General features: G+C 34.4%; 1 protein-coding gene and 1 long non-coding RNA gene across 4 annotated transcripts in view; one reads left to right on the top strand and one right to left on the bottom strand.

Annotated features, from left to right (window-relative positions):
* Nucleotides 1-25: 25 nt before the first annotated feature.
* On the top strand, nt 26-21,597 carry LOC140686394 (uncharacterized). Of its 2 annotated transcripts, none has more exons than XR_012060176.1 (3): nt 26-108; nt 10,830-10,998; nt 21,516-21,597. It is a non-coding gene; the product is annotated as an uncharacterized lncRNA (long non-coding RNA). The 2 variants fall into 2 exon arrangements; XR_012060177.1 differs by lacking the exon at nt 21,516-21,597 and adding an exon at nt 12,923-14,223.
* MED13 (mediator complex subunit 13) overlaps nt 6,959-23,569 on the bottom strand; it is an 83,401-nt gene continuing 66,790 nt past the window's right edge. For both annotated transcript variants that reach the window (XM_072940253.1, XM_072940254.1), the window contains exons 20-30: nt 22,959-23,421; nt 21,508-21,727; nt 20,704-20,895; nt 20,325-20,548; nt 18,358-18,500; nt 17,710-17,868; nt 17,406-17,591; nt 15,554-15,702; nt 14,218-14,391; nt 11,334-11,434; nt 6,959-10,978 (exon numbers count right to left, since the gene is read on the bottom strand). In XM_072940253.1, coding sequence (XP_072796354.1) covers nt 10,846-10,978; nt 11,334-11,434; nt 14,218-14,391; nt 15,554-15,702; nt 17,406-17,591; nt 17,710-17,868; nt 18,358-18,500; nt 20,325-20,548; nt 20,704-20,895; nt 21,508-21,727; nt 22,959-23,421 — 2,144 coding nt within the window. In that variant the 3' untranslated portion in view covers nt 6,959-10,845. The remainder of the gene's footprint in view (nt 10,979-11,333; nt 11,435-14,217; nt 14,392-15,553; nt 15,703-17,405; nt 17,592-17,709; nt 17,869-18,357; nt 18,501-20,324; nt 20,549-20,703; nt 20,896-21,507; nt 21,728-22,958; nt 23,422-23,569) is intronic.

Raw genomic sequence — 23,569 nt, 5'->3', positions numbered from 1 at the left:
CGCGGCCCCACCCCTTCCTCCCCCGCCCACCTTCACCCTGGAAGATGCAGGGCGGTACTGCCTTCCAGTCTGTCTTTCCTCCAGAGCCTACCAGCGGAGTCATTTCAGGTAAATAGTTAAGCCCCTCCGAACTGGAATTTCATCACCACAGGATTACCGTCGCATTCAAATGACTTAACGTATGTAAAAGAAATGTTAAAATTGTCTCCAGTGTTCTTTGACCTGAACACTAAGGAACCAAACTACACATTTCTTTCCATCTCTGCCTATGCCCTTCCAGCACCAAGAATCCTAGGATTTGGAGGAGAATTTAAAAAGTAATGTAATAACCCAGAGCCTTCTACTCTAGACCGCACACATTCACAGTCGTAAGTTAAACATCTTCATTTCAGGGTTCTTAAGGTCCGCAGATCCTTAGAGGGCGATGGATGGAGTATCATAAATTTTCTAGAAACTGCGGAATTGTGAGTGCTTGACACTTCTTCTGGAAAGAGGGTCCAAAACTTTAAACAGTTTCTCAAAAGAAGCTTTGATCACGCAGAAGATTAAGAACCTCTAGTCTCTATATTTTCAAATTATTTATACCTCCTGGGTCAGTCGATGTGTATTGAACACATTCTGTTAAACAGATATTGTGCCAGGAGCTGGAAACAAAAATACTTTACAGAGATACAACATTTCATACTTTATAGTTTCCAAAGCTTTGACAAAGGGATAATCTCTTTAAAAATTAGATCTGCTTTCAACATGAAAAATCAGCAAAGGAAGAAAAGAATTAATGTATGTTTGTCAAACTGTTTTCACCTGACCCACAATAATACATTTCACATTGTGACCCAGAACAGATACATATATATCCACATTTACATGGAAACAAACATTTTATGGAATAATACATACATTACATGTTATATATTCTATTTTACTTGAAATTGCTGGTCACTACACACTGAAATTGATTTCACAACCTGTTAATGAGTTACACACTGTACACTAATTTTTAAGCTGATACCTGTTGAGGACTTACTTATTGAGCACTTGCTAGGCACCAGTGCCTTATATCTATTATCTGATTTGATTCTCTGAGGTAGGTAATATTATTCTCCATTTTTAAGTTGTGGAAGTTGAGACTGAGAGGTTAAGCAATTTAATCTCCCTGGATGGTCATTTCACAGGAAGAGTAAAGGGAATTCAAACACTGAGAAATCAATGAGAGGAGGAGGTAGATGTGAACTGAGTGATTTTTAAAATCTCTACCAGTTCTCATTGTTCATGATCCTTCAGTCACTAATGGAGAAGCAACATGCAGATCCAACTTGATCTACAGAGAATGGCAAATCCAGCCTGATGTCTAGAGTGTCATGGTAATGTGTATTGATCCTTACTTTCCTCCAAGTCCTCTTCTCTTCCAATTTTTATCTCTCTGAATATCACCAACACCCTCAAACCAGAAACCAGGAAGTCATCCTAGACTCCAAACTCTCCCCCCTCATATCCACTTAGCAAAAATCTTTCAAATGTACATTGTAATGTTTGGCCAATGAAATCATTTTTATAATCATTATATAGAACTCAGACATCCTAGTGAAGAACAGATTTATTCATGAGCTTTTGAGTTTAAATCTGCTTCCTCTGAGGCTGACTCCCTATCTATACTAAAATCAATTTTTAAAGACTTTGCAGCTCAGATGTTTAATTAGTCAGATTCAGGAACTTCTCCAATGGTAAATAATGCTAGAAGTTATCCCTGACAGTTAGTTGCCTATAAATCACAAAATCTTTGATTATGCATTCACCTCTGACTGGCTTACTTTTGATTTGCTCTTTTCTACTTTAACTATTTTTCAGTCAGACCAGGGGAAGAAACAAAAGGAGGGGGGAAAAAAAAGAAAGGAAGAAACAATGTCTACTACATTTCAGGTATATTAGGTGCTTTTATATAAATTATTGCTGAGTAAATGAGCTTTAAAAAATTAGGAGACTTAGGTATTTAAAGGAGAACCAATGTTCTTTGGAAACAGGATCATAGAATTTCAAAAGTAAAAAGTATCTCAGGAAACGTCTAGCTCCAGTTTTCTCAACAAAGAATTCTTTTTATAATTATCTTCAACAGTGTGTCTATTTTATAAGATTTCGTCAATTGTTTCAGCCTGTCAAGATCTTTTGGACTCTTCTATTACACTGGCTATCTGCTTTGGCTGAACGTATATCTTCACTGATTTTATGGACAAAATGTTGAGTAGAATTGGGTCCAGCCAGGGCTCTATAGTATAACTTTAGAAACATCCTCCAGGTTGGTAAAGATCCACTAATCAAGCCTTTTTGCATATGATTATTCAACCAATTATGAATCATCCCAACTACTAAAACACTTCCCTGCTTAGGGATTAATTTCTCTTTCCTTAAGGTGGCCCTGAAAAGAGATTTTCGTGGCCTGATTTCTCTCTAACCTGGACTTCTGGCATATCCCACCATGGTGCCTCCAGTTTAGTCAGTTTAAACTACTTTCCCAAATCCTTCATGGGCCTTCTCCCCTACTATTCCTTCTGTCTGGAATGCCTTTTATTCTATTTACGTAGTACCTCCCAAGCATCCTTTACGTCTCACCTCTAGTGTTCCCATGCTAAGAAATCCTTTCCTGGCAAATCACGTATCTTTTCATTAAACTAAGTACCCTTTTTCAGTGTCCCTAAGCCACATATGTGTACTTCACACATTACACCATAATTTTTAGAACTAGTCTGTCCCTCTCACCAGAATGTGGGTACTTTGAGGGCAAGAATCATCTCTTTTTTTGCCCTTGGCACACAGTATGGTATTTATATTGGTTTTTCGAATTAATAATTGAGGCATGAATGTGATTACCATAATCTATCAGTGCTGTCAAAATAAAATGTAATGAGGCTGATTTCAGCTGTTCCCTTTTGTATATGCACTACATTGTCGTTCATATCACTTCAGAGGGTTTATCACACTCGCTGTATTTACACAAATATTTCTCAGTAGACTGAAGGTTTAAGGTCAAAGGTTTGTGGCTCATAACCAATGTAGATAATCAGTTACTTTATTGAATAAATAGTGCTTTAGTGAAACTATCTTGGCTTCTAATGATCTTGTTCATGGTCAAGTAAGTTTGTTAGCGGTTTTTAGGACATACTTTTTTTAAACTTTAAATCAGTTAACTGTCTCAGCTTTTAATTCCATCATGCTATTTTACATTTTGGAGCTTGAAGCCCCTTCAAGCTGGTTTCTTTTTAGTAGGGGTAGGTTGGGGCAGAAGGGAGATACAGCTGGAGTACTAAATGCTTTACTTTTTGCATCTTTTCCATCCTTGCTCTTGCTAGAAACATATTTGTTGTTGCCATTAAGCATCTTTTTTCTCTTGCAAACCTTAGTTCATTCTGGATTTGATTGTTCTAGAGAAGATAGGTATTATATTAATCATCCTTCACATTTGTACTTTACAAATTCCAAAGTGTTTTTTGCAATGTCATTTGAGGTTCACAAAGCTGATTAGGAAGGTATGGTTACTGTTGAGCTCATGTGCAAGTGAACAAATTGAGACTTAAGTGGTTTAGTGATTTGCCTGAATTCACTAGCAGGAAGGTGGCAAACTTAGGAGTACAAGAATCATAATCCAGTGACCCTAAACTATTTCTGCTACTGGGAAACTAAGAGTTCCAAGTAATTAAAATTGTATAACTTCATTTTAATTATTTGCAAAAATCACATTAAAGCCAAGTTCTGTAGTTTGTGGTATTTGTTACAAGAAGTCCATTCAAAAAAATTTCAGTGCCTTACTACATGCTAGATGTTGCATTGGACTCTGGAGATACAACTGTACACAAAATAGACCCAGTTTCTACCCTCATGGAGTCATTTGGTAGGAGAGACCATCAGACAATTATAAACTGCAAAAAAACACTATGGAGGCTCCATGTAGGTTGTTACAGTTTAGAGTGTGTAACAAGAGCCCCTGTTCTGAAGCAAGGGTGTCTGTAATTGGGAAGGAGGCCTAAGGCAAGAATAACCCTGAGGCTTTTAAAGAGCTCAAATGCTTAAGTGGCTAGGAGAGCACAGGGGGAAAGCCCAGTCGGAGGCCTGTGGAGGGTTAGGCAGAAGACAGATCATGGAAGACATTTACTTTATCTTTCGAGCAAGAAACAGCCAAAAAGGATTTTAAGCTACCAAGGAAAGAACACACTCAAAGTAGGAAGACCAAGTTAGGAGGATATTGCAGTGGTCTGCCCCAAAAAAGGCTCTTTTGTCTAATAACTTATATGGCCTTTGATAATGCTAATTTAGACCAAGGTCAGGCCAATAGATAGCAGTGGACATAATTGAGAGTAAATACACAAGACCAACAGTTTTTGATGACTGGTTACAAGGAAGAGTTTGTGGCTTGCACAGCTGAGTGGGTGGTCGTGCCGTTCACAGTGACAAGAAACACTATTAAGGACAAAGTGGCTTCTGTGGGGGAAGGTTATTGGTATCAGTCAAAAGTACAGATTTACTCCAGAAAAAAAAAACAACAGAATCAAGACTTAATCACAGGCATTCTGAATGCAAGTTCATAGGACAATACATGGCTTGGGGACTGTAAATGTATCACTCAGGAAGATTTTTTTTCTCTACACTAGGAAGTGGCAAAATAAGGAAAACATCAAACTTTTCATATAAGGTCATTCTTAAAACAGTTCCAGTGGGTTGCTCTGAAAGAGAAAACAAAACAAAAAAACCCACCTCAAATAATGTTAAACAGAATTTGTGACTATAGCTATGAGAATGAGGGTTCTTCAGCTTTCAGTCCAGGATTGCTAACTCTCCCAGGGTATACACAGGAAGATACTGAAAACGATAAAATTAGTAACAATAGATGACAGGAATACATTCACAAGTTACATTTTCCTTTCTCTTTTGTTTTTCCGTACGTGAAGCCTTCAAATAACCCAGTGTGCACTTTGAACTTCTACACTCTTAATTACATGTTCTTGGGGACATGAGGAATTGACTTACCTGAACTAGTTATTAGAGCAATAAATACATCCTGAATATCTTGTTAAACAAAACCTTGACATTTAACATGCTTGAGAGATAATGGTTCCCACTAAATGTCCATGCTTACCTAGAAACTGTAACATTTCAAAGGTTGTTTACTACAAATGGTTTGAATGTAGGTCAACTTTATCCTGAAATAGATGTTACGCCCCTAGATCTCTTTAAAAACCTACAATGACCATTTATGCTCCAAATATTTTTTTAACAATTTTGTCTCAGGTATACTTTGATAATAAAATCATTAAACAGAAAAGAATTTGTCAGAACATGTAATTTTGATTCGAGAAATGTGGGAAATGTGTATGTTGAGTAAGAAGCTGATATAAGTCATCTGATCAACGTAATTAGCAAATACATACAGGCATACCTCAGATTGTAGGTTCGGTGGCAAACCACTGCAATAAACTGAATATTGTAATAAAGCGAGTCACACACATTTTTTGGTTTCCCAGTGCATATAAAAGTTACATTCACACTATACTGTAGTCTATTAAGCATGCAATAGAATTATGCTTTAAAAAAATGTACAACCCTTATTGCTTAAAAATAAATGCTATCTTCTCAGCCTTCAGTGACCAGTCATAGTAACATCAAAGATCCTAAATCACTGTAACAAATATAATACCAAAGTTTGACGTATTGTGAAAATTACCAAACTGTGAGGGAGACACGAAGTGAGCAAATGCTGTTGGAAAAATGGTACCAACAGACATCCTTGACTCATGGTTGCCACAAACCTTCAATTTGTAGTAAACACAGGATCTGCAAAGTGCAGTAAAGCAAAGTGCAGTGAAATGAGGTCTGCCTGCACACTTTGTGCATCAGTAACGTGCTACTGAAATCAAGAGGTCAAGATAGTTTGCAGGTACAATATATGCCTTGTAGAACATTTCAAAATGTTCACCATATTCCAGTTTTCTCTCTTTATCTGTAGTTCCTAATTCATATGAAGAACTTGGCAAGAAATTTTCCAAGAAAAGACTCTCAGGGAAGGAATTCACTAGCACGTTGAGCTTTCAAGTCTTGGATTTTGCCGTGTAGCACAGTGGGTCATGATGTAAAACCTGTTATTTCCTTAAATATGTCTATCTCTAACTAAGCAGCTTGAATTCTTAATGAATATTGAAGAAAAAAATCATTTCCTTCAGTAAGCCAGTCAACAGAATTTTTCAGAGATTGTTTTTTAATACCAAAAACACAAAAAGTAAACATAGGTTGTATGTAGTTGTGCAACAATACTGTTCCCTCCCAAAAAAAGCTTGATTTGCATAGTTATTTTTAGTCTAAGACTATAAATTTTTTAAAGGGTAGAAAAAAAAATCAGGGGTAATATAAACCATGAGACAGAAAATAATTTAAGGTAGAAGTTCCAGCAACATACATGTCCCTTAAAAGGAATTTTTTTTTTCATTTCTGCTGAAGGTATTTTAAAATGACCACAACAGTTTTTGGGTTTGCCCTTACGCAGTCTATAAGTTTGGACACAAATATTCTAAATGGCTGCTTACCCAAAATGGGCAGAGCTATTTTCGATGAATTGTTCATATCTGAACAAACAACACTCTTCTTATGTTTCAGAAATATTTATGTAATTTAAAAAAATAGGATAGAGTTCAGCTTTAAATATTTGAAGGTAGCTTGTTTAGACTGGAAAACTGATAAACTACCAGCCTAAAAGGAATTAGTATGTATGTATATACATATATATATAATTTTCCTATATATTGTACACTGATATATGATTGGAATCTTTAAAAAAATAAAATATATCAAAGAAGTTAGAAGTTTGTCAGTCAGTTTTTAGGCTTTTTTCATTTATAAATGACACAAAAATAATACTGCTACTACTCTTTACACAAATTTAAGATGGAAATATTTTCAACAGAATAAGACACCACAATGAAGGCTTCATGAATAATTTATTCCATTTGAAGTTTTGTTTTTTTGTTTTTGTTTTTTTTAAAAAGTATAAACCTTTTCATTTCCTCAATCACAATTTGTACAACTCAGTGTTATGGCATTCGGCAGCAATAGTGTTTGTTCCTTATTCTTTTTTCTGTCATGTTAAAAAAAAAAAAGCAATTGGACCATATTAAATGTCACTGTTAAACAACAACTTTAAAACGCCCCTTCATAAAGTGACCAAGCTATTTTGAGATAGTTGATGCTGACATGTCCAGTAATGACATTACAATTTGTAGTTCAAACTCAGTAACTTTAAGGTCCACAGATCCAGTTGACTCTGAAAACTAAAGCTATTTTAAAACTTCATGAATACAACAACCTGAGGAGTATTTTAGGTCCCAAATCCAGTTTTTAAATTAATACTCAAAAAAAAAAAAAGAAAAAGAAAAAAACACATATATAAAAATTTAAACCACAGTTCTGGGCCCATTTAATACACCAAGGAAAACTGAAAGGTTAGGATTTCTAGCTGATTTTTTTGAGGGGTGGGAGAGACAAAAAAAAAAAGTTATGTCAAAAACATTTTTACTTAATTTAGACAAACTAAAATCTTAAGAGGAAACCCAGACCAAAACATCATTCATGCAACATTAAATGTATTAATAGATTGATATGCGATGCCATAGTGGATGAGTAGCAAATTATATGATGCAACAGCATTTAAAAACTTCCTTTTAATGTATTCAATTTGAACATTTTAAATAATGCAACATAGTATTTTGATATTACAGTATTAACATAGTGCTTGATTAAAGATCTGCAAATCTTTGTAGTAACACATTAAGTTAAAAAATTACCTCAGAAGGTAAATATGAAGACGAAAGGAGAATATTTTAATACAGTAATCTGTGCCATACTGACAATTGAGTACGAATACAGCTGAGGATAGTTGACTAAGTAGTAAGAGCTTAATTTTAGTGGTTTAAGAAAAGTTTAGAAAGATTTAAAAATTACAGCTACTTTAAAATTTAAGGATTACATATAAGTACACTTGGTGGCCTTCTGGCCAAACAATAAGGTGTACAGAAATTTATTCATACAGTGTTAATTCACAGTCCTGATAACTGAATGGCTTGCATAAGAAAGGTATGGCTAGATGTTTCTCACTGGCTGGAAGCAGACATTATATAACTAATTTTAAAATGCCAAAATACTGAACTTCCACCCTGCTTTGTAATGGATAACTGCACAAAAAACAGACATTAGCACTGTAACAAAGAAGTCAAAGTGTTGGTGATCAACTGGTATAAAGTATATTATTTTGCTTACCTATTTAAACAAAACAAAACTACCCATACTTGTCTGTGACAGTACATTAGTAAGTCAGATCCATCATCCCGCATGAAAGGCTTAATTTTTTGTTTCTGAAATAAGTCTCCTGACCTTTTCTAATGGCTATTTAACAATTTTCTATTTGAGTGTGAATTTATATATGAAGGGAAGGAAAAAAATGTTATCAGTAAATCCTGTATATTTGGGAACTATTCCCTGATTCCCAGATTAAAAGGAATTGTATAGTGGGTTCCTTCCATATGGCTCCATATAAAAGAAACTGTCGGAATAATTTTTTAAAATTCTGTTTTCAAACTGAGGTTTAGTTGCTATAGGCTAGTGATTTTAAACAACTGAGAATATAGCTTTTATTTCTAAAAGTCACTATTGAGCTAAAGTATATAAAAAAGGATATTCTTTTTATAGAAATTCCAAATAAGCATCTTTCCCCTCAAATTTCAGACAAGTTTTTTTTCTAAAATACAAAACAAAACATGCCAACATAATCTGTAGTGTGTTAGCATAACTTAAAAACAAATGCAGAGATGTGACCTTTAAATTTTAATTTCAAAACATTCTAACCACTGGGATTGCATTATAATTTTGAAGAAATGATTGAAAACCTTTGTCACTAATTGTGTTTTCTTTATAGGAAAAACAAGACTTACTAATGTTTTAATATACAATTTGAATAAGTTATATTGTTCTTAAGAAAGTGATATTTAAGCATATAGTATTTACAAAACAAGTTTCAGTAAAACAAAACAAAACATACCAAATTACAGTTTTGTAAATACAATCGATTTTGTCCTTGTAGAGAATTAGTGAACATACAAATTTGGAATTTTGCTAGACTGCTTCCAAGAAAGATAGGTAGACTTGGCGACTGTGAATTCAAGTCAGCAATACAGGTAGAAGGCTAACTTGGACTCTCTTGTGAGCAGCACTGTAGAAAGGATTTTTTAAGGGGGTAAAGCCTGCGTAAAAGCAGTTATCTTGGCATGTGCAAACAAGAAGGGGGAAAGCTGTACTGAAGGAAGGGGTGAATTAAAGTCCCTAGAATTCAAGTCCCTTCTTTAGGGAGGTGAGAACCTCCTTGGCATATGCCCTGCCTTAATCTGAGCTGTGTTATAGAAAAGAACAGACTCTGGTGTTTGGGACTGCTATCTCCAAACCAAGAAAATTAAATAAATAAAAAAGGCAAAAGGTAACAGGTTAAGTTTAGAAAATGGTTCTTTAACTAGTGGAATAGTCTGAATACCAGAATTCACTGAGAAATCTATTTACACCACAGTTTGATTGCACACACACACACCCATACATATGCATACTCTCACACACATTCCCAATCTTTAATTAAAAAAAAAAAGTCAAACAATCAAGAGTGACTGCTTTTAAAAATAATTTGTAAAATGCCTAGAGCTGGGCTAAATTTCAACCTTATAGCAGATCCTGAAGATAATTTTCATAATTAATAATATTCCCATGCCTAGATGTGCCACTGTTAAACAAACAAAAAAAATTTAAGCATGTAACATTAAACACCAAAATTAGTTTAAGCATTCAGTAGCAAATGTTTTTCTTGTAAAACTAAGTTTCTTTCACTGGAAATGGCCTGAAATATTAGTCATAGCCCTAAACCATAGTACAAAATATAACTGAAGAATTCTCATTTTATTCTAAGTTAAACCACCTAACAATATCACTTGTATATTGCCATCATGTAATCCTGTAAAGGTGTGATTGATATATAAAATGTTGTAAGACCCGGTACCTTTTCAATTTATAAACACAGTGAACTTCATTACTGTACATGTACTCTGCAACTACAGCTTAGCTGTAAATCCTCCACACACAATGGTATGGACATTATTCCCCCTCTATCCCCATTAAACTGTACATCAAGACAATACAAATTTACTGTCCCACCCACCCCCTTACAAAAAAATAATACTCTAAAAGCAACCCTACTGCAACTTTTTAATTAAGACGATTACATATATTTTAGACCAATTGCTTTAAAGCAAGAAGGCAGTATAAACCTTCTAGGAAAATTTTTATAAAAGAGGTTAAGAAATATAAGACAATTTGTACATTTAAAAACTTACAATAAATAAGAGATGCAGGCATTTTTGAATACTAGATACTATAATCCAATACAAGAACATCTTGATGTTCTGAAGCCATATGTTGAAATTCATTGTTCCTCATGTTTCCTTCTCCATGCTTTTAATATTCATTTAACATGACTGGGTACTATGGCTCATTACTTTTCACAAATACTGTGACTGGGAAAAAAAAGGTTAATTTTGCTACGAAAAAGTTATAATACGTTTTGTATGATCAGTCATCATCCTGAAGAGTTCAGTATAGTCAGTGAAAAAAACAGGGTTGTAGCCCCTCCCCTCAAGTCAAAACAATATTTGTTGAAGTAATAAGAATCAGACCCCATCACAAATGACTTTCACTGAGAAGATAATTGTAATGTAATCTTGCAGTGAAATGTCTTTTTTCCTTGTTCTTTTCTTGCACAGTTCCATCAAATGAAGATCACAGCATATTCATAATAAAGTTATATAACTGATTCAGCACCACAAAATGAATTGGGAGACATGAGCGTCTGTCCTGGATTGCAGGGTCACAGGTTAGCCAGGAGAGTGCATTGTACTGTTCCAAAACAAACCTGAAAAGCAAGTAAACTGTGTAAGTCAGGTATTTACGTACACTGTAGATTTTGGAAGCAATTTCCAATTATGGTATCTAAGATTCAAAGTCACTATAAAGGAAAAAAGATGGTAGAAGGTGTGTAACAGAGAGTCCTTGGGGAAATTAAAGAAAACTGTTTTCATAAAAATTGTTCCCAAAAGTAGATTACTCATGTTTGAAAGCAAAACACCCATTCTGAACGATATAATTCATCTAGAGATCCAAGGGTATACAACTGTCAACTATTGCCAAAAATGAGAAAAAATAAGGATCAACATTGTATTCTTTCAGAGTTGCAATGGTGAATCCTTAACGATAAAAAAGAGCTGTACCTGAGGACATCTGAAGTCTGATTTGAGTCAAGTGGGTGGGAGTGTTTACTGTGAAGCAGCTCGTCAGATTGCACTGAAGGCACGTGGAGGTGCAAAGAGGCCTAAAAAATAATAGGTAATCAGTCAACCAAATGGAAAAAAGTCTGTTGGTTTCACCTTATTCTCCCAAGGTCTCTTCCTCGATGAAATACATTTTAGACCTATGTAATGAATGGGAGCCACTATAAACATGACTGTTCTTCTTGTTTAATTCATTACATAAGTAATTTTTAAGTGCATAACTTATATTGACTCTTACTTACTTTTGTTCAGCTTTATTGTTTTTGAGACCACGTAATAATCCTAAAAAAAGGATTTGTAGCTATTTTCTAAGTGCAGCCTGCCTAGATGTGTAAAGTAAATGCTTAAGAAAGCACTAAAAAGCCAGAGTACAGTGCCTAGGTTACACCGACGGAGACTGGGCAGATGCACCCAGGTCTGGTGCTGAGGAAAGTAACAGGAGTCAAGCATATGTAAATATCTTACTTAGAAAGCTACAAATCTTAAACAAAGCTACCTTTGGTGAAATTATGAGCATGCTAAGTAATACAGTGCCTTCTTCTGCCCTCCCAATTTCATAATGAGAGCTTCGTAACAAGTGGCACACCCATTTAGATACGGCAGTGAAGAGTAACACAAAGGAGTGTGGTTCTCTTCTTCGTGTTTCAATTAAAGAAAGAGAATCATTTAGTTTTTAAGTCAATATATATAGAAGTGTTAAAAAACCTATGGCAAGATGGTGGTACTGACTGCAGAAACTCTTGTTAGATCTCATTTTTTTAATTTGGGGAAAGAGGTAATTAGCTTGATTTATTTTTAGAGGAGGTACTGGGGATTGAACCCAGGACCTCTTGCATGCTAAGCATGCACTCTACCACTTGAGCTGTACCTTCCCCCCACATCTCATTCTTTATAATGTAAAAGGTACTATTTTATATTTAGGTGCTCTCTCCTCTACAATTATAATATATGTATAAACTCTTGTGTTACATATTAAGAAATATAACCGAAAATATATGTTTCAACTGCCTACACACCCTTGAATTATGAGTTATAAGCCAAAGTCTCATATGGCAGATCACTACAAATTAAATGAATGTAATCAGTACCAGTGCTCTAATTTCAATGATAGAAAGATTTTTTTAATCATCTAGGTAATAACATATTATTTTTCCAAGCAAAGAGAAACAAACCAGATGGTTTTATTGCCTATGGTATAGAAATAAAATGGGATGTATGAAAACAAAAGGTGAATAAAATTATGGTAAGTTATGCCTTACCTGGTAATTCAGACCAGAAGTCCTAATCTTGTTACACTGTATCTGAGGGTGAATGCCCACTTTACACTATCCTCTCTGCAAATAAATATTGAGTAGAAAAGAATCTGGATAGTCCCTCGGACTTTTTGTAAAGTGGTGTTTCTTTAAAAAATGTTCTGTGAAACACTAAGGTCATGAACTATTAATAGGTGTTACACAATCCTTTTCTTGTGTATTAAAGTAAGTTTGGGAAATGGTACATAAACAATGTTATTTGCTGCTGTTTTTCAGATTTTTGAATGTGCACACATGTAACAACAAAATGGGGGCAGAAAGCACGTGAAGCTCTTCCCAAAGAACCCTCTTGTAGAAACTCCAAAGACTACTACTATTATGCAGAAACTCCTTTGGAAATATGTTCTTGTAATGAGATCTGTATAGACCATTGCACATATATTGGAAGGGGGTAAAAGTCATATGCTAAAGCTATTACCTTGGCTGACACTCTCTAAATATATTACCTCATTAATAGTCAATTCAGATCAACAGCTCTTGTATTCTTCATGAATGTGCTACAGAAGTTCATTGCTTAATCTCAAATGTCACTGACTCAATGGTATGTGAGCCAAGGCAATCAGGATAATGGCAGAGGCTTAAAAGATAGCAATAAGCTGTTGGTTCTAGTACCCACTAAAATATAACCCTCAAATACTAAATTATACCATCCAACTTTTATCCTTGAAATAAAAATCAGTTGGCAAGTTGTTAAGTTAGCATGATTTATAGCATAAATCAGTCAACTTCTGGTGGATCTGCATAAGAATAAGTGAAACTAGATCTGAACTTATTATTTTGAAATAGTAGTAGCAGCAGCAACAAATTCTAGATAGGGCTTTCACATCTCATTTTCCCTAAATTTTATGATTTATCTCAACCTTGTTATATCACTTGCTAATGATTCTGTTTTGATAAAGTCACTATGGGTCTGAGAATCTTATTACTTAAAAATCACTCAATAGCTTTAACACAACAATTTACACAAAGTTAGAAAGCTTTTTAAAGGAGGTAGTAAATGTATCTAAACATCAAGTACTCTTACAAAGAGTATGACTCCTCTAACTCCCAAAATGAGGGACCATAGAACTGCAGTATGATGTAATTCAAAGAATAACATTACATAATCATTACCAGATATAAGTTTTAATCTTGAGTGTACTTCCAATTTATGACTTTCAACAAATGAATTTTTCTAAACTTCTAATATGCTCAGCTAGAAAATGAAAAAGTTGTATTAAAGGTAATACAAGGTTTCTCCCAGCTCTAAACTTCTATATGTGCAGCTGAAAATAAGAGCAAGAGTCCCAACAATTTGATTTAAAGTTAGTTAAAAGTTTAAACTTAATATGAATTTAAAAATTAAAGTTGTTTCATAATTAGATTATTCTCTTTGTGATCTTGTCTAGTGAGTTATATGTGGCAATGCATTTAAGACCTCAGTCAAAAGCTATAAGATTCTGTATTTCTTATGACTTAAGCCATCAATCAGCATTACTTAGGAAGTGGCAAAAAAAAAAAAAAAGAAATACCTTAAGAAAAAGAGGACACTGATATTGTGCTTGAGGACATGCTGACCAGAACCAGTCAGGTAACGGACCCGCTTTGGCAGTTGATACAAAGTAACCAAGGGCCAATGGTTGCTGAAGAATATAAGTTACTTCATCATGAGATTCTGTTGAAAGTAGCCGATCAGTACCCTGACCCTTAGAAAGACAAATTAAAAGTGTGTTAGTGCATTTGATATACCCAGGCACTAGCTATAAATACAGAATGATTTATGGCAAACAGTCATTATCTTATGACTTCAATTTTTTAAAGTACTGAGGATATTGAAAAGAATCAATTGCTTTGTATCATAACCAATAATAGCATTAAGTCTTAAGAGTTGCATGAGGAAATAAATGAATGTACCAACTATTTAACAAGTGTGTATTACTATGTCAAGCCCAAGTGCAGTGCGTGCATGTGTTAACCATTGTAGCTGACCAAAAAAACACAAAATGTTCAATGAAATCTGTAACTTATTTCCTAATACTCCCTCAACTAATTCCTGACTGTCACACTCCAATCCAAAAGGTGGATTAAATTTAGCTTTATTCATTTAGAGCAGCCTAAAAAATGCAGTTAATAGTGTTTTAGAAAGCATTATGGCATCATAAAAAGACAACTATTAAGTGATGCTCATTTCCTTCAGATTATTTATTAAAGTAGTAAGATTACTGGTGCTTTTCCTTATATGATTTTTCCCCTCAATAATCTCATTTCTTTCCAGTTTAAAAAAAAGAAGGAAAAGATGCAAGGTAAGGTTGGACAAAGATCCTTCTTTATTTTAAAAAGGCAGGTTCTAAACGTATATATAATAATCAAATAAACACTACATAAAATTTTATTCAAAAAATGTTATTCAAATGAAGCCCAATTAGTTTTGAGTTCAAATAGAAGGAACAAGACAGCCTGCTTCCGTAACTTCTGAAACTAAAGGGGGAGGGTGGGGGAAGAAAGGTGGTGGTGGCCTTATGAGAAAATTACTATTTCCTTTATGTTCCTTTTCACAGCCCTGATATGAATGGCAGCTCTTAGAGCAATATACTGATTCTCAGATAATCTAATCCTGTACCTGAGTAGAGGGAATGGTGAAGAGGCAGGAAAACTACAAAAGAAGGACTAATGCCAGATAATTCAGAAAATACAAAGTCAGAGAAAGCAGAACCTAGAGACCTTCTTAATAATGTGCAATTCAAAATACTGATGTCTACTGTTGCTCTTTCCGATTTTCAAGGAAAAAGGTGTTCTATTTCATACATAAGTCCATTACTAAATTAACAAATGATATTTAGATAAACTAAACTTTTATAACAGGGTTACCTTGCCAGCATCACCTCCATGGGGGTAATGAGATCCTGGAGAATGTACAGGAGACCCCGTTGGAGATGCAGGAAGAATATTAATGATATCAGGGTCAAGATCATCTCCTGTATCTAATAAATCAAAGAGACCTATTCCATCTGCTCCATCTATAGAGGAGGAAAAAAAATATTCCATTTTTCATATCTCATGGTCATTTACAGGAGACGGTTAAAACAATAAACTTTAACCCAAAATGAGTTAATTTAATCAACATCTACTGAGTGTATACCATGTGCCAAGTACTGTGCTAGGAGGCAAATAATCAATTATACATAAATAAACATGCAGGAGCCTGAATAATCCCTCCACCAAAAATGTCCACATCCTAATCCCAGGAACCTGTGAGTATGTTACCACAAAGAATTTTGCAGGTGTGATCAAGCCAAGGATCTTAAAATAGGGGGGATTATTCAAGATTTTCCAGGTGGGTCCAGTGTAATCACAGAGGTCCTGATAAGAGGGAGGGAGAACGGTTAGAGTCAGTGACGAGACATGAGTACACGAAACTGCTGGCACTGGAGGTGGGAGAAGGGGCCATAGCAAGAGATGTATGTGGTCTCTAGAAGCTGGCAAAGGGAAGAAAATAGATTCTCCCTTAGAGTCTCTAGAAACAATAACCCTGCAGACACCTTGACTTTACAGTCCAGTAAGACTGATTTTGGATTTCTGAACTCCAGAACTGTTAAGATAATAAATGTGTGTTGTTTTAAGCCACTAAGCATGTAGTCATTTGTTACAGCAGCAACAGGAAACATACAAATACTGCAAATGAAAATGCATTTAAAATGAGACTATTCGTGACTAATTTCCTAATTCTTTATTATTAAGTAAAATATTCAAGTTACTGTGTAACACACCAAAAGAGAATAACACCCGTACTTGTGACTTTATTAGAGATGTGCCGTTTTCTACAATAACTCAGAGAAACAATAGGACATCACTTATTTTCTCTTCTAGTAAAATGCAATCTATAAATTCATCTAGAAAAGTTATGTCCCTCCTCTGGCAATTTGTAGATTACTGTATTATTTTGGCAAATCAAAATAGAAAGGAATATAAAATGATCTGCAAAGTTTAGGTACAAGTAACTCAACAGCATATGCAGAAACCTATACAAATATTTTATGATCAAAGTTGCCTTTTAAAATAAGTAAACACATAAAATAATTCATAGCACCAGCTCTGATATCAACAAAGTATAAGAATGGTTGTACTGTTGCCACTGTAACAAATTACCACAAACTTGTTGATTTGAAATGACATACATTATCCTCTGACAGTTCTGGAGGCCAGAAGTCCCAAATCAGATTTATTGAGTTGAAAACAAAGAGCTAGTCATTAGGCCAAAAATCAAGGTACTGGCAAGGCTATGCTCTCTCTGGAGGCTCAAGGGGAAATCTGTTTCCTTGTCTTTGCCAGTAGCTAGAACTGTAATCCTTGCCTCATGACCTCTTCTTCAAAGTCATCAGCATAGTCATTTCTCTCTGACTTTGCTTCCCTCTGTTTCCATCACATGGCCTTCTCCTCTTCTGTGTCTAATCCAACTTCCCTTTGTCTCCCTCTTATAAGGACACAGATGATAGCATAACCTGGCATAACCCAGGATAATCACTCCATCTCAGGATCCTTAACTTCATCACAAATGCAAAGGTTTTTTTTTGTTTTGCTTTTGCCATATAAGGCAACACTCACAGGTTTCAGGAATGTTCACAGGACATAGATGCTTTGGGAGTTGTTACTCAGCCTGTAATCAACCACAATCATCAAGGTTTATTTTAAATTTGCAAACCTTTATGAACAATTCACCTACCATTGTTGGGATTGAAAGCTAAGTCCAAATTTTCAGTGGTATAAGTAGCTGAAGCTACTTGCACAGAAGCAGAAGTAGGGAACACAAGTATATGAGTACATGATGTATCCTGTGGGGTATTTAGCTGAGACGTCTGCATGTTTAGAGTCGTGCTTCTTCCGAATACAGAACCAGTTGACACAGAATCTGAAAAGAAGATGAAAGGTATTTTTTTCTTTTAATAAATGAGGAATCGATTTTACATAATACTTAGAAACTTAAATGCATAAAGAATTAAATCTGATATAAACTAAAGATAGCTAACCTGGCATAATAACAAAAGAGCCTTGGGGTTCCATTGCTACCAAGCAAGCACTGAGAATGCTGGGAGAGTCGGCAGCAGATATACCACACATTCTACACATGTCTTTAAGCCTTTTACTTAGAGACTGCAAGTTTCGACGACTCAGCAAACAGCTCCAATCTGTGGGTACCAACAGTTTAAAAAAAAAAATCCAAAGTAACAGCATTGTTAACACCCTGTAGAACCAAAGTTAAAACAAAATCGTTTTAAAATTAATATAGTCCTCAAATAAGTAAAAAATCTCTTATTGCTGATGTTACTCAAAATCCTTTATCCCCCTAACTTTAATGTATGTCAGTATCAATTAGTATCTGTTGAACAAAGAATGATTTGAATAATAAGCAGAAAGGAGAAAAAAATGGAGGATGACAAATAGGATTGATAAGTAAACACTGATACAAAGTTGTAATATGTTCTTTTAAAATTTGAATTAAGCCATTTGTAGCCTAGACATATGTGGTTCCTCTTTAAAAACAAAACAAAATTCTAGTTTTTTTTTAAAACCTTTGCATTTTATTCAGTACCTATAGCTAGCTGTGATCTGGATATAGTACATGAATTAACGGAAGACAGAAATTTAAGAATTAAATAATAAAAGTACAATTTTACCTTTCAATTCTCCATGACCAATTCTTCCTAGACGGCCAATTACAACTCTCCAGGGTAATGAACTCATTTGTACAAGTCCTAAGCACCACTCCCAAAGTTTCTGTAGACCTAATCTTCTAGCAGATCCCTTTTTCCGACGAGCCCTATTATTTGAAATAGAGACAGTCATAAATATGTCTAAAATTCATATAATGACATTCAAAAGAGCTCAAATTTGTGAAAAACTGGTTCCTTCATTTTAATGCTTGCTATATTTTACACAAGCCCTAAGCAAGAATATTTATAAAATCACAGGTTTGACATGCTAGTTCACACTTTTTAAAAATACAAATTAAAACATATACTTAAAAATTTGTCCACAAACCACCAAAATTCACCAAAGACACTGTTCTACACCAGAGATTGGCAAACTTTTTCTTTAAATGGCCAACAGTGTAAGCCTTGCAGGATTATCAAGAATTCTTCAACAATTCAACTCTGCTGCTGCAGCATGAAAGCAGCCATAGACAAGAGGTAAACAAATGAGCGTGGCCATATTTGGCCCATGAGCTGTAGTATGCCAACCCTTGCTCTATGCTTTAAATTGAAGAATATTGACAAAAAACCCCCACACTTCTCAGAACAAACGACTCTGATGTGTTTTCTGCATGTATGTCCTTTATTAGGCAAGTACATAAAATGAGCACTTGATGGCTGAGCAACAGGAGCTACCAATTATTGAGTACTTACTATGTACCAAGCACTATGCCCAAACAATTTACATGTAATACCTCATTTCATCCTAACAACCTTATGAGGCAGATAAAATTATCCTCTTAATTTTACAGAGAAGCAAGCTATAGCTCAGTTGGATAAAGTAATTCTTTTCAAGATCACACAGCCAGCAAGTAGTAGAATTGGGATTTGAATCTCTTAACCATCATCTTACTTCTACTTTCAGTAAAATGGCGATACTATCTTTGTACAGGAAAGGTAGTATTATTCTTTCTCTATCCTCTCTCATTCTTCACACATAAGTATACTCTTTCCAAAGCTTGCTTAATTAGCACAACTATCCCACTTTTTAAAAATCAAAATTATGTCAAGGAAGTAAGATAGGAAGTAATGCTCTAAAGGTTTACAAAATAGTCAATAAATCTTTATAATCGATAATGTAAAATCAGTGTTTCTATATTTGGTTTCTTCAGCATCACTATAATCTAATAATCATTAAATATTTCTATATGTAACCAATTTCTGAACTTAAAAGAACAGAACGTTTATTATGTAATAAAGAAAATAAAAGACAGAACTAAATCTTAATATTGAAAGTAGAAGCCTTTCAGGTTCTCTTAGGCAGTGTTCACTAGCCCTGAAACATGTTATTAGAAGTGTCTATTAAGTGGTAACTAAATATAAGGCTCACCTGTTGTGACCTGTTAGTTATAGTTTCAGAAATAAATGGTCATGATATCTAATTACTATCAAGAAGAATTCTGAAAAGGTCACCATTTTCAGAAGACACTCCGACATTTAAATGGTAAAATTTTCAGTCAACAATTTTAGTAAAGGAAGTTAACTCACTCAGTTAATTAGGGACTATATCTTAGATAGTACTTGAGAAAAGTAAGTGTTCTGGGATAGTAATATATATAAAATTAATATATTTTAATTTGCAGAGGGCTTTCTAGTTCCATGTTTCAAAATCTGTTAGACTAAAATCATTACCTCAAGGTTTATTGCATAGAATTTGGGGACTTTAATCTCTTTTGTGTATGTAACAGAGATTAATTATTTTTAATTCTCTTAAATGATACAATATAAATATTCACTACAAAAGAAGTGAAAAGCACCCAGAATTCCAAGACTTAATATTTTAATGAATATAACCTTCCAAACTGTTTTCTATTCAATAAAAATCAAACATAATGTATGCATGAACTTTTTTAATGGGATGGTATAATAATACATTTAAGGAAATAAAGTACCTATTTGGGACATCAATGTTAATGATACAAGTTTCTAAAAGTTCTCCATATAGATCTGTGCAAGATGCAAGAATCCATCTTTGATCATGTGATAAACAGTAGCCCACGAAAAGAACATTATACTTCTGTCCAGCTTCTCCAAATGTTTCTCCTAGCTCTGTCTGTTTATCCTTCACTGGAGCCAGAATAAAAGGTGGTGTATAAAGTCGAATACACTCTGGTCTCTGTAAAATACAAAATCTTTTTTGAAAATGAGATATATTATCTCTACTCATAAGATAATTGGCATATGAGAGCTAAACATAGAACTGCTCTTAGTTTTGCATAAAATCATAAAATTTAGTCATTCAATAACTTTGGTCATGGAAAACATACTCACATCAGGACTTTTAAGAGCAGTTTCCATGGCTAAACCTGGACCAAAACCAGTCAATGTTTTCACATTGGTTGATGTTGGAAGTGGTCTCCGACACTGAGTAAAGGCCGAAAAAGCCAGGGATTTTAAATGCTGGGTATAGATTTGTCTATCTTCATGCTTCACAGGTTGCAACAGGTACTGACAAGGAACAATCTAAGAATCATAGGCAAATATTACAGATGTTAAATTTTCAACAAGAGAATAAAAAGGACTGTGGGTCTAAAACTCTAAGAACTTTTATGAGAAAATTTAAACAAACCCTAATTAAACTGATAATCTAATGAATTATATTTTTTATTATATAGATTTTTAATAGTCCATTTACTAAAGGGCTATGTAAAAATCTCTAAACATTTCTATATTGCAGTTATAGTGATTAATTCTGCCATTAACCAGTCCTGTTGTAGTCTATAAAGAAACAATTCAAACTCTGCAAATAACTTAATATGGGGTAGCTTCTACTTTTACTTGCAACTTGTCTTATCTAGAACTCTAGCTTATATAGGACCATGCTCAATTTTCCTATTTAAGCTTATAAATTTAAAAATTAGTTTATAAAAGTAACAGAGGGGAAACATTTAATGTACTTAATGCATTTTTTTATCTTTTAAAAACTCTCTTAAGATTATATCACTTAAAATAAAACAATTAAGATAGAACTTGACTTTTAGAAAATCAGCTGAGACCTAGAATTGTATCCTTGAAACTTCTGTCAACATCCAACTGTATTGTATAAATTTAACTTGTAATATTTATCATTCTTACCTGTACAGAAACAGTACTCTTAATATGAGGAGGCAGAGTCTGGACCATTTCTAGAAAGCATCGAAGTAACCCCAAAGTCCATACATTAGAAGAATTAGTGCTCTCATCTTTATTTTCATATGTAAAAGGATCAATTATATAAACAACAATTGCAGGTGGATAAGTGATTGCATGTGAATCACCATCTGTGGGGATGCCCACTTTATCCCGATCCATTGTGCTAAAATTAAAAGTAAAAATAAAACAGTTAGAAAAAAGTTGTGCTGTACCTTCTTGAAATAGCATCAAAGCAGGTTCTTAACACTGTCTCCATTTTTTTTCTTTTGTTAGTGGAGCAGGGGGAGAAGGTGGTTGAGAACTTCATCCTTCTCTCCAAAGAGAAAGGGAATGGATATCTTTCTCTTCCAAGAGAACCATAAACATTCACAATTTCATGGTGTACAACCACCCTGCACGTTAAGAGGTCTTGCATTAAAGAAGAAACAGAATCCTTAAAACTGCAGAGTATCAGAAACTGTAAAGAGCTTAGTGCTTATGTGAAAAAACTGAGACAAAGATAAGGTAAATGAGCTGTCCAAGACAACAAAGCTGACTAGAAGCAGAGCTAGACCAGAAAGAAACCAGTTTTCCAGACTTAGTCAATGTTCTACTAAATTTTTAGAATATACACATTCATTTCCTACTTCATAACTTCATGGTGCATAAGCTTCATTCTTTGACGGTAATAGGATTTTTTTAAAAGTCCAAATCTATTTAGATGTTCAAGATGGATGGATCTAGCTGGGTATTAATAGTTTGTTTTTAATCACATAAATGAATATAACTATGGGCAAAGCTGTATCCACGTAGCTGACAGATAAAACCAACCTCAGGCTAACTTAACCTATAAATCAAAATTCATAAAAGGAATAAAATGAGCTGTACTGTTGTCATTATAAATAACTCAAGTGTTTGAAAGCACTTTGTAAAGTGTGTAATGTACATTATATCCTACTGCTCCCGTTTTATAGATAAGAAAACATGCTCAAAAAATGTTAGATAACTTTCCTAAAGTGACACAGCCAGTAACTGACAGAGCTGAGATTCAAATCTTGGTATGACTCTTATGCCTCTTAACAGGCTCATTCAATAGTGACTTCTAAATCACTGAAGTGATTCGCATAGGCAAATCTACCTGACAGTTATGTCACAGAACAGACTGAAACATCATAGGACAGTTGGACTAAATGGTTTTCAAGGTCCAAATTCCCACTCTGAGATTCTATGATAAAGACTTCATGAAGAATCTTCATTATAATTTTATAGGTAAAAAATACAACATTATAAAACCTGAAAATTTAAAGATAAGATCAAAAAGCTCTTTATGTTCTTATTGATACAAGAACATAAATTTATATTTATAAATAATCATGTATTTATATTTCTTTAAAGATTAGTATACTTAAATATACCTTTCAGACACATCAGGATGTGGCTGAGTGGGAAGTGAAGATGACTCTCCAGAAATCCCAGGTGTCTGTAGAGCTGATGACGGTTGCCCTCCTAGCTGGCCATTCTGAACTGTACTCGCTTGTGTAGACATGGACCCTGCAGCACTACTGTTCATACTGCCAAAGGGTGGAAATGAAGGTAGTTTATTTGATGATACTCCACTATTCAAGCTGGAGGATGATGAAGATGAAGTTGAAGTTGTGGTCAAAGTTGAATTAGCTGTGGCAACTGAAGAAGACATGGCAACACCTGAAGTCACTGTCATAGTGCTGTTCGCTGCAGATGCTATGCTGGCAGATGGAGTATTAGCATTTCCAGTATTTGTCATCTGAGATGGAGTAATCAAAGACTGACTTGTAGGGGCAACTAAATTTGGCTGGGAAAGTAGAGAGCTGTCCAATGGCTGGGAAGCAAGATAAGGACCTAAAGATAATAAAAACAGGCAGGATATTTAATTCTTTATTTCACTGGGTGGTTCTTTATTTACTCTAATATATAAATAATAATATCTAGTTGATACTTTTTTGGTTATTTCCCTCCCCTAAGTTGCTTGCTAACAGTACAGCAGATA

This window comes from Vicugna pacos, chromosome 16 (assembly GCF_048564905.1).
Source record: "Vicugna pacos chromosome 16, VicPac4, whole genome shotgun sequence".
Taxonomy (NCBI): Eukaryota; Metazoa; Chordata; class Mammalia; order Artiodactyla; family Camelidae; genus Vicugna; species Vicugna pacos.
Note: the sequence above shows the minus strand (reverse complement) of the source record. Positions and strands in the feature narration are given on the sequence as shown.